At 41.0% G+C, this 11,192-nt stretch overlaps 1 protein-coding gene across 1 annotated transcript; it reads right to left on the bottom strand.

The window, feature by feature from the left end:
- Positions 1 to 1,569: 1,569 nt before the first annotated feature.
- On the bottom strand, positions 1,570 to 9,738 carry LOC139129968 (acetylcholinesterase-like). The gene is made up of 8 exons (XM_070695674.1): positions 9,364 to 9,738; positions 6,814 to 6,970; positions 6,404 to 6,481; positions 5,644 to 5,762; positions 4,471 to 4,644; positions 2,539 to 3,182; positions 1,917 to 2,104; positions 1,570 to 1,707 (listed from the first exon to the last, which is right to left on the bottom strand). Exons 1-8 carry the CDS (start codon positions 9,715 to 9,717, stop codon positions 1,622 to 1,624), a joined length of 1,800 nt encoding a protein of 599 aa, XP_070551775.1. The 5' UTR covers positions 9,718 to 9,738; the 3' UTR covers positions 1,570 to 1,621.
- Positions 9,739 to 11,192: the final 1,454 nt, after the last annotated feature.

The raw sequence follows: 11,192 nt of genomic DNA, 5'->3' as shown, positions 1-11,192 counted from the left end.
ATTATGAAATACCGAACTTTGCTGATAACTTTGACATTTCACGGGAGTATCGTGCATGACTTGACCCCCTCCCCCGACTGTTCTTAGCGCCAGTAGATGAGTGAGTGGTGACGTCATACTTGCCCTTAACGCTATCGCAGATAAGTCTTTCCAGGGCAGCCTTTTATTATCTAAGCAATGAACCACGCCTAACAACGGTACACCACCTGATTTGCATACCCGTTGCTGGGTGTGTTCACTACGTGCTATTATATCAGAACAGTATATTGAACATTTGGTATGACACGTCTAAATGGTATATTTCTCTAGCTTGGAGTTTGTTCATTTCCGACAACCCTACTACTAGTATATCGCGAATATATTTCCACGTCTCGACCAATCAGATCGTTGTATGAGTGCCATCAACATACTAGTATGATATAATTAACATTTATCCATAGTGGCATACGGTCAAATTTCTTTCAATTAACATTTGATAAATTGACCCCAAAATACGAGATAATCGCTCGTACTCTGTATGTTGTTGTCGAATTCATCGCTATCTGGCTTGGTCGGATAAATGAAAGTTTCGAGGAGGGATTAAATAGTAACATTCTTGTTTAATTTCAACAGGTATTGCAAACATTCTATAAAAGAATCTCACCAGCCTCGGTCAGGTCAGTTTGATAAGGCCAGATTACGTCATATGACATCAAACCATTCATGGTACCACAGCGAATCACACCACATCACAAAACGCTACATCACATTACATCGCATTATATCATGATTTCGAAAGAATTATGCGCTGCGATAATTTACACCCTGTAAAGAAAGACAGGCTGGCGATCAGCAGATCCACGAAAACGCAACTTTCATCCTTACACTTTATTAATCTTTGACCTGCCCACCTGTATGTACATTTTTTATCGTGAAACAAACGACATAGTGTTGTTATCATAAGGTAAACTCAGTGTTGTTATTAATGAGTCACGCTGTCATGGTCACTAGAAAACCACGTGGTGACATCTACAGGACAATTGCGACAATAAACCATCATCAGTTTAAAGTATTACGCTCTTCCAAATCGAGAGCATTAAACTTTTGCTCAAACAAACTCAGAGAAATGAAACTTTAAAACAAGGCCTTTCAGGGTCACTGTGCAAAGTTTGGTATTGGAGAGACAAATTATCTTTTACCGATATTTGAAATTGAAAATTGCCACCATCCCTGTGCTACTGACTTCATGGGGAAATGAAATTTCTCACTTTAGAAAAAACTAGGACGAATGACATTTTTTCTTACTCAAGCAGCTTTAAAGTGAGCCCCAACGCCTGGTAGTGAGATTTGTGACAGTCTGAGAGTCGAAATATCTAATCCCGAGGTACATTACACCTTTAATTAGTTTAAGTTTATGGATGATGCACTACAGAAAGTGACAGATATCTTTAACCTTGATACTGGTGATATAATGATATCAACTGATTGAGTAACATGCCAAATTAATTTCCCAGTACATTAGTATTGATGAAACATTGATGCAACAGTAACATAACTTGGCCACGTTTGCAACGCTATATAAACACAGGCTTGAGTTTTGTGTAATTCATTCTTTTTATTTCAACAACAATTCGACATAGTACTACAATTCATTATGGATCTTTGCTTCCTCTTCTTTGTACTTCGCTTTTTCTTCATCATCTGCTGTAGAACACACTTGTGTAGCATCTAAAAGAAAGCACAAATATATGTAGTTATATCGGTTACATTCATAAATACGTAATGGTGACAGACAGAGACAGACAGACAGACAGACAGACAGACAAACGCTGTCAGACAGATAGATAGATAGATAGATAGATAGATAGATAGATAGATAGATAGATAGATAGATAGATAGATCCTCGTTACGGGCAAGTTCACGATTTCTATGTTACCTGTATGTTTCATCAACTTAGGAATGAAATCATTCCAGAATGCACACTCCTTGGCTTTCAGAGCTCGTTTGGTTTCCATCTTTAGTGACAGGTCTTTGTACGCTAATCCGGGTACTTTGAAGAGTGGCCATTCTGTTTGCTTCTCATCTTCTGTCAATTCTGCGTCACCATCGGATAAGTTGGGGTTTCTGAAAATGAGTCAAAAATTGTCATAGCGTCTACAGGTCTTTCTGTCTTTCTGTCTGTCTCTGTCTGTATGCATGTACGTACGTAGGTATGTATGTATGTATGCATGCGTTTGTGTGTACGTATATATATATATATATATATATATATATATATATATATATATATATATATATATATATTCTTCTTAGGCAAATTTATATAAAACTAGGATGATGGCCCTCAGGACTGACGTCAAAAGCTTGGTTTTATGCCTAACTCGCCCACTTTAAGGTGTCCATCAGAGAGGGACACAGGCTTTCTGTTATAGTTGGTATACGTGCAAAGTGAAAATGTTCAGATGTTATTCTGCTATTATTTTGATATTTTCACAATGCAACAAATTATGCAAACATTTGCTGGCTGATCTGTTGTATTTACTGTTTCCTTATCTTACCCTGTTTTTGCAAAGTTGGTCCAATACTTCATGACCTTTAAGGTCACAGTGACGTCGTCTTCAGGCATTGTCCAGTTCAGTGCACTGTCGAAGTGCCAACCGAAGACGAATGGAAGGTCCTCTGCGTGCGTGGCTTTCAACCATTTCATCCGTAAGATGGAGTTAGCGGGCACGTGAGTCATTTGATAGAGGTACACGTTAGAACCTGCTTGTGAGTGAACTCGTGCCGAGTTATCAGCGGGGCACACAAAGTATATATCGCCCTGCGTCTGGCTTAGGGTCTCCGCGTAGTCAGCGTCCTCCGAATCGGCGTCCGCCCAGTTGACGTACATGAGCTTGACGGCATCGGCCACGGCCTGGTTAGACTTCCTTTCGCCTCCTAAGAAGGCAGGGTAAACGGCTTCATAAAATGTTTTGTTCATGGAGACTTCTGTGTCGTTTGCCTTCTCGGGCATAAGTAGGAGTAAAAATAACCGGCCTTCATCAGCCAGCGCCCCGATCATAAAATCTAGTCCCCTTTTAGGAAAGGTGCCGTCGCGAATCAGGTCAGCTGGTGCCGCGGACACGACGTTCCCATCGATGACTGGAGGAAAAGGGATAGATTCAAGCTCCGCTCCAAGTCCTGTAACATTTCCCAGTTTTCCCTGTATGATAGACATCAATTCGAAAATAAAATAAAATCAGTATATCAGTATTAATTCATAAAACGAAAATATTCACACAATTGGCCAAGAGGCGATACGGAGCCTCGCTGTGAGTTCATCGATTAGAATCATTGATAACCGTTACATGCTCACACCAATTAAACACACAGACGTGGACACATCACCTCAAGATATGCAGTATTTCATATATGTCACGTAGCGGTAGACTCCTGACTGGATTGGAGCACAACAGGGAACGAACTTTGCAATCATTAATGCACAAATTTATAAATTCTTGATACAGACGCCGTTGGCCCCTGAAGAGGGAAGACATATATCAGAACGTCGATTTCAGAGAGAGACTTAGTACATTCTGTAAATTAGGGGAAAATAGAGGATGACTGCCATTCCTATTAGACTGTTCTCTGCAAAATGACGGTCACCTTAGACTGGAATACCTCTCTCAGAATACTGTCAAACAGAAGTGAATACAACTTCGAAAACAGAACAACCATGGCTTCTTACAAAACATTTGTAAATTTGTTGTCAAGGCTCCCTCCATTACAGTCAGAGTCTAATGTGTAACATTCTACAAATAAGTGTATGATTAAACAGTCTATGTTTGTGTGGTTTTTCTACGATTCCAGAAGTCTCTTATGTACAATAAATACTACTATGAGAACGAGGGTATATCTACCGTGCAACATGGTAAATATCATAGGTGTAACACAAGTGTTGTCAGGGTAAACAATGCCTTCTTACAGAAAAATTTGCCTATTCAAATTTCACATTCATTTGACCAAAAGTGAATAAGGCAATCTAGACGAACGCTGTATGAAAGAAGGTTACTGGAAAAAAAACAAAAAACCATTCAATACAGGCATTCCTATAAAAAGCTACATAGCAAATTTCAAGGCATTCTGAGCATCTCAGAGATGTGTGCATAAGATATGAAAGGATTCTGAGCAGCGGTTTCTGGGGGAAAAAGGGCAAATTCGACGGAGGATGACAGATGGCAAAGGCTACCTTCACGATCTAAGTTCCTCTCACCATGAAGATAGGAAGAGTTGTCCTACCTCCACGCTCGCACTAATGCTCCGCGTCTCTGAGAGCGGATCTAAAATGAGCGGCGTTGTTCAATAAAAGGCTTTGTTACTTGTGTGTGCGCCTCCGTCTATCAATATTCTTCGAAACATCATCGCACAATCGTGCACACATGCAACGTGTGCGTCACATATCCCACACATACGCACTCAGACGAACACAAAGAATGAATACCAGATCTCACATTATTGGAATTAGATGCGTCACAGAGATCCTCAGCAGGCACGGTACGGAGACAGTCAACCAATTCCTCCGAAGTTTCTTTCTCGCATCCGACGAGTTTGCCTAAGCCGTGAGCCAACATTTTCTGCCATGCCACGTCGTCACTGAAAAACCCGGGCAGACTCGCTGTTCCACTCTGCACGAGAGAGAGAGAGAGAGAGAGAGAGAGAGAGAGAGAGAGAGAGAGAGAGAGAGAGAGAGAGAGAGAGAGAGAGAGAGAGAGAATGAAGACACTTAGAAATTTGTTCAGCACATATAAAAGGCCATAAATAAATATAATCGTTGCATTGTCTTCAACAGCACAGGGAACAGATCTAGTAAATCCATCATTGTCAGCGTAATCGTCTGTCCTCGCTGTGACACAGTACTTAACCTCACATTCTTAAATATTAATCCACTAGACTCGGGGCGATGAATGTTTATGTATCATCATTTTCACATCGAGAAAATTTAATTGAGTAGCTAAATAAACTACACTGTTTTCCTAGAAGGATTATCATAGTGTGCAGAGGACTTGTTCACCGCACCAAGTACAAATGGTACACTGGCACTTGACAAACACAAAATTGACCAAAATGAAGAGCAACTTTGTCGTTCGGAGACGAATATTACGCTTTCTGAGCTTTTGCTGTACCGCACTTCCGGGGAAATTCAGGGGAAAGTTGCGGAATACAGCTAATGACCCGAGTTCCACTCTAATACGACCATGTTGTCTCAAAAAAGTTCCCTAATGTATGACAGCGTATTTTAGTCTCAGAGACGAGTTCGATTATGCATTTGGTAATTACAGTGTTCAAAACAGCGGTGTTGAATTTCTTCTTCTCGCATTTTTTTCCTGTTGTCTTGACTGTTTAAATATTGCTACTCCTTTCATCGCCGTTGAAAGTTCAAGAATTTTGCTATATTCCGCCTGGACATTAGTGAACATCTCGTCATGTTTCAGTCTCGCGTTGTCTGATGGTGAGAACTTGATCTTGCAAAGGCTTTCTTACGAAGCGATTATCGAATTACAGTTGCAAGTATTATAAAAATGGAAATTGTACGAGACGAAGGAAAACTCCTTCCTTACACTTTTCCTTGCCCAAAGAAGACACATTGACAGGACTGCTTTTCAACTTCTTTTGATAAAATTTACCTGCAAAATCGCACGATGAAACAGGCCGTCGGTCAAGGGAGATAACGCGAGATATTCGGAACTTATCCCTCCGGCACTCTCACCGAAAATCGTCACTTTGGTGGCATCGCCGCCGAATGCTGTGGAATGAAAGGAGGGAGGTTGGAAAGAAATAGTTGAGAAAAGTGTGATGAGGAGGATATCAGAGAAGGTTAGAGTAGGGATGGAGACGGTAGTCAATTACGAAAGACGGCTCTTGCATAGGACTGTCCACGGTCCTTTTGTGGAGAGACCGTGGACTGTCGGCCGCCCCTGTACCCGTTTTGTTTGAACTTGGAATTGCATTGTCATTTTAAGCATAGACCCTCGACAATGTTAAAAGGTAGTGAGTGTCTCGTAAATGAAAGACGTAAACGTTTGCTCACACATTCTTCAATGAAACTGTCAACCATTCTCTTATCAAGTCAGGAGTAAAAATCAGGAGTCACTCTGCAAATTTTGGTACCAGAGGAAATAATTACCGAACAAACTTTGACGATATTTGCAGTCAAAGCCTCTAAAACAAATGGAAATACCTGGGTGCTTGCGCTTAAAAAGTGATCCAGGAATTCTTTGTCGACATACATGAGTCAGACAAATAACGAAAATAAACATGAGAATGTACAATGTATCCTATTCAGATGGCAAGAAAAAGTAAACGTAGGGTGGTATTTCAAAAATACTTGTTTAAAGTTCATCTTCATTTTGACTTTTTTAATTATTTTCAACAAGCTCTCTTTACCTGCTATGTTGTCTTGAACCCACTGCAGAGCCAAGACTTGATCCAGGAAACCATAGTTACCGGATGAGTGTTCGTCTCCTGTTGAGATACAACGAAGTTTAAACAATTATCGAATGCTGTGGCCGATTCTTTCTCATCATGGCGTCACGGAAAGAAAGATTGCAAGTGGCAAAAAAGACAAGCATCTTAAGTTTTCCCATTCCATCCGCGAGTTTTGACCCGTTGCTGATACACCCCCGAGCTTCTCAATTTCCCTTCTACGATGTTCTCTCTATTTCCCACACACATGCCAAATGTATGATCATCTTCCCGTTGCCAACCGGTCCCAGTGCCTCTACATACGGCTAGTGTTTTGTTTACAGTATTTGAACTGAAGACACAATTGTTGGTAGAAGGATTAGATGGCTTACCTGTTGACAAGAAGCCAAAGGGACCTAGTCTATAATTGATTGCCACCAAGATGACGTCACCAAGTGCGGCCAGCGGCGTTCCGTCGTAGTTTTGTCCTCCCGAGCCAAGGATGAGCGCTCCACCATGGATCCACACCATGACCGCTAGTTTATCCGACTATCCAGTGTAGAAAATGACGACATAATTGGTAAGAAAATTTTAACGCTTTAGTATTATGGACAAGAAATCACTACTTTCACATGAAGCCCAATAGTTGCGAATGTGTAATAAACCGAGCTCAAAATTTCCCCAGTTTTTCAAAAGTTTCTGTTTAAGACCATTTAAAGACTGAAAAAGTGTATAACACTATCATGAGTGTTGGAAGGACATACAAATTCAAACGTTTTAAACATCATTCTAGATTTCCAGTCATTTAACCCTTTCACCACCATGGTTTATCCCAAATGCATTGTTTTCTATGGTAAAGTCGGACCTGTATACATGGAACTGGGGTGAAAGGTTCAAAGAAACTAATCATGTGACAGAGAAAATAACGATTACAACAGCAAAATGTTGGCCATTGTGTGTTGTGCATTCAATTGAATGACGCCATTCTTGTTTCTTTTATGATGATGCAGTGTACGTGCAGGAAATACTGCATTTTTTGCACTTTTACGCGAGGGCGCCATTTGCTGAGTGCGGCAGCCGTTTTCACGGTCCAAATCAGCGAGCAGTGATACTTCTATACACGTCGTCCAGTTAGCACATCTGCATGAACCAACTTTGATTTGAAAATAAAATAATGAAAATAATGCATGAAATTCGCAGCTATTGGGGCTTTCAAGAATACCCTGTCGTTTTCATAACGTATCGCAGTGAATGTGCCGACGACAGTATCCTGAAATTCCATGTTTTATGTGTACAAACCTTAGGGTCTGGAAGGCAGCTCTTTTAGTTTTCTAATTTTCCCCAACTTTACTTACTGCATATGTATGTAATTTACTGTACATATATCTAGTGTCCCTGCGTGGAACGCACTCCTGATATCCGCTGTGTGCGTAGTTCGCGTTTGCATCACTCTTTAACATGTATACATGTGCGTCCTTTCTTTATAAAATCTCTCGTAACTTATTTTACATGTGACGTCTTGACGCCAATCTGGTTAAATCAATGATTAACGCACTGTCCCCTGTTCGTCTGCTCGTCAACACAGCTTAGCCTACGTAGTCACACTTATCGCATGGCAACCAGATTAGCGAGCCGCTCTCGATGGCATCCGCTTATGTTGGTTTTTACCCCTGTCACGTCAACGTTCAACGGAAAATTGTATTCAGTATTTCACTTCTACCTTTTTTTCCCTACCGACATGTTCGATGTTAGTTCATATTCTTTCACCTCCGCTGCTGCCATCATATGTGTATGAAACGAAATGGATATTCGCTTCCATCATAGACACTTCTACGTCCGTGCTTCCTCCACAGTCCCTTTCGAATTGACTGTGTTCCGCTGATTGCGAGATCTCGCGAGACTTTTATACATGCCCGTAGAAACATGATTCCAGCTTAGTAATACAAGTCAAACTTTCTATGGAACTAGAAAAAGTGCAGAACTGAGCAAAGATTGCCACTTCATATATTTTATGCAGTGTTTAACGTAATTAGCGACTTGTCCTGTTTTACGCAGTTTGTCCTGTGTTGCGAGAACACGTCCACTGCGAACCACACATTCTCGCGATATCTCGCGCGGTTCGGAACATGGTCTATTGCAATGTGTAGTACCATTGTACACAAGCTTGGTCTTGTGTCAACACATTTGGTTGCCAACCTCCTTTGTGGAGTTCTTTTGTTGAGGGACCGTGTTCTGTACTACTTTTATTAGTGAGACATATTTGTTCTTGAATATCTGTGTAGCGTCAAAGCCCGTGAAAAGAGTGCTGCCCTATCAATCCCTTTCGTAGATTTCATGACAGAAATTAGTCTCATTTTGTCGAAATTTCATTCGTATGGTCCTGTTTGGGACAGTCTGCGTTGAATTGCAAAGCATTTTCGAGTAATCTAAACCCTATAGACAGTGAGGGGGAAGACCTCCACTGTCTATGTCTCAACAGCCACACAATCAATAATGCATGAGCAAGTCCACGTGTAAGCAGGAGCCTTGGCGATTGAAGTCTCATCGCAAACAATAGACACGTAACTGGACTTCAGTTCAAAGGTCACGATATTGCCTATGCAGTTCATTGTCCCGTAAGACCACTCTCGTTGTTGTGGGATAGACTAGCTCCAAGCATACACGGAGTCTTCCCCTCTACTGTCTATGCTAAAAGAAAGATGTATAATATATATATATATATATATATATATATATATATATATATATATATATATATATATATATATATATATATATATATTGAAGAGAAGATTGAGTAAATAAACCCCATCAGACTATGTTACCCTATGGAGAAAATAAATTTTTGATTTCTGAAAAACTAGGACGATTAAGTTTTTTCTCACACCAAGACTAGTTTTAAATACAGCGTGTTGGCTCCCTCCATGACTGTATATACTTACCCCAATTTGTGGTACATAGATATTCAGGAATAAACAGTCTTCACTCTGTGGCTCGTCCATGGGGAATAATGGTTCGTAGGGTTGGACGCACGCTTTGCCGAGTTCCTTTGCATCGCGAACTCCTTCCCATGGGGCTTTCGGCTTGGGTGCTCGGAATCTCAAGTCACCGAGCGGCGGCTCGGCGTAGGGTACGCCCTGAAAGACGTGCACCGTGCGTTTGACCTCGACGTCTTCGTGGGCGAACTCCACCACTCTGCCGGCGACTTTACCCGATTTCACCTCTACGATCGGGTCGTCGGCGACAACGCAGCCGAGCAGAGTTGCGACAAACACGACGATTCCTACGGACGCCATGGCGGACACTCACCTCTCTTCAGCGTTTACGATCAATCGGTTACATTACGTTACATTACGTAATCAGACAGGTAAATGTTTACCGATTATTGATCAATTCGAGCTCATCGTCAACCAATCATCTTGAGCCAGAGTAATGACGTAATTATTATGCAAATGAAAGCTCGCGTGCCTAATCAAGAACCTTGTATCCGCAGAGATTAAAAATCTGCGCTACGGACTGACTGCAATGCTCGTAAGATCACGCTGATCATTGTTTATCGGGAAAGCGATAGTAGTTTCAATCCAGCGTGTTTATATCCACCTAAACTTGGTTCAAGTCGGTGAATTTTTTAAATCATTTACAACGGTTTCTCTTGTATCTCTTCCATTTCATACAAATCTATTTAAAATTTGGCGGTCCAGGTCAGGTTTTCCTACGATCGAACGCGTTACCTTTGAGTCTGCGCAGTAGTGAGTTAGCTTCTGCCGACTCCCCAGGCCTGTTAACGCATACACTCCCCTCATCGCTTTCAGTCCACTCACGCGTTTCACAATCATCGCGTTCACCCCATTCAAACATTCACAAATCACAGACTCGAATGAAGTCTAGTAAGACCACTCCACACATTGTTTTGTCGGGAAAGCGATAGTACTTTTAATCCAGCGTTGTTTATATCTTCCTAAACATCTGTCCCTACACGGAAGAAAAAGCGCTTGCGTGAAAATATAGCGCAACACCACGACAGTTGCGCTCGTGTGGTACAAGAACCAAACACACTGAACGTCTGTGTCAGTCAAAACAATATTATTTGTTGCTAGGACCTCCTTAACTCAGAAGAGGAAATACGCATGGTCGAATAATTTAAAACGGCACAGTTACCAAGGGATATTAAAAATATTTCACACATTTTTAATTATGGTCGTTTCAAAAATGATAGTAGAGGGGAGCATAAACGAACAATTAATTGGCGTGACAAACCCGTCACCTTCACACAACTGGCGCGCATTGACGATCGCCTACGAAAGGCTGAAACGTATTCATCAAACGAAATATTACTTGTGGCGAGGAATAAGTGCCGTTACGGTTGCTGCGAACTGTTTTTTTGAGAAATAGTCGTCACGAATAAATATACATTTTCATGATAAAAGAAAAACGTTTTTTCTTATTCTTAGCATTAAGGTAGTATACGTTTCGAAAGTGAAAGACTTAAACTTTTGCTTAACTTTCCACAAGAAATATTTCAACCATTTTCTTTCAACCATTTTCTTTTAGAATTCTCAAGATTTACCAATATTTGAAATGAAATGGCCTCCATCCCTGTGTTCACTCTATTAATAAAAATAAACTTTTCTATTTTCGAAAAACTAAGATGGCGTTCTACCTTAAGGGAAATTTATATTACTATCCTCTCCTTCAAAGCCACCCCCTCCCCCCAAAAATACGTGAGACGTACGCCAGCCATCTATTATTAGCTTGGAAGAACATGCTATGG

Source organism: Ptychodera flava, chromosome 3 (assembly GCF_041260155.1).
Source record: "Ptychodera flava strain L36383 chromosome 3, AS_Pfla_20210202, whole genome shotgun sequence".
In the NCBI taxonomy this organism is placed as follows: Eukaryota; Metazoa; Hemichordata; class Enteropneusta; family Ptychoderidae; genus Ptychodera; species Ptychodera flava.
Note: the sequence above shows the minus strand (reverse complement) of the source record. Positions and strands in the feature narration are given on the sequence as shown.

What these genes read in the sequence shown, in the direction of transcription:
- LOC139129968 (XM_070695674.1), bottom strand. Translation starts at nt 9,717, where the DNA reads ATGGCGTCCGTAGGAATCGTCGTGTTTGTCGCAACTCTGCTCGGCTGC. An exon ending in CTTTGGCTTCTTGTCAACAG is followed by an intron (nt 6,482 to 6,813) that starts GTAAGCCATCTA and finishes GTATCTCAACAG; the next exon opens with GAGACGAACACTCATCCGGT. An exon ending in TAAGTTGATGAAACATACAG is followed by an intron (nt 1,708 to 1,916) that starts GTAACATAGAAA and finishes GCTTTCTTTTAG; the next exon opens with ATGCTACACAAGTGTGTTCT.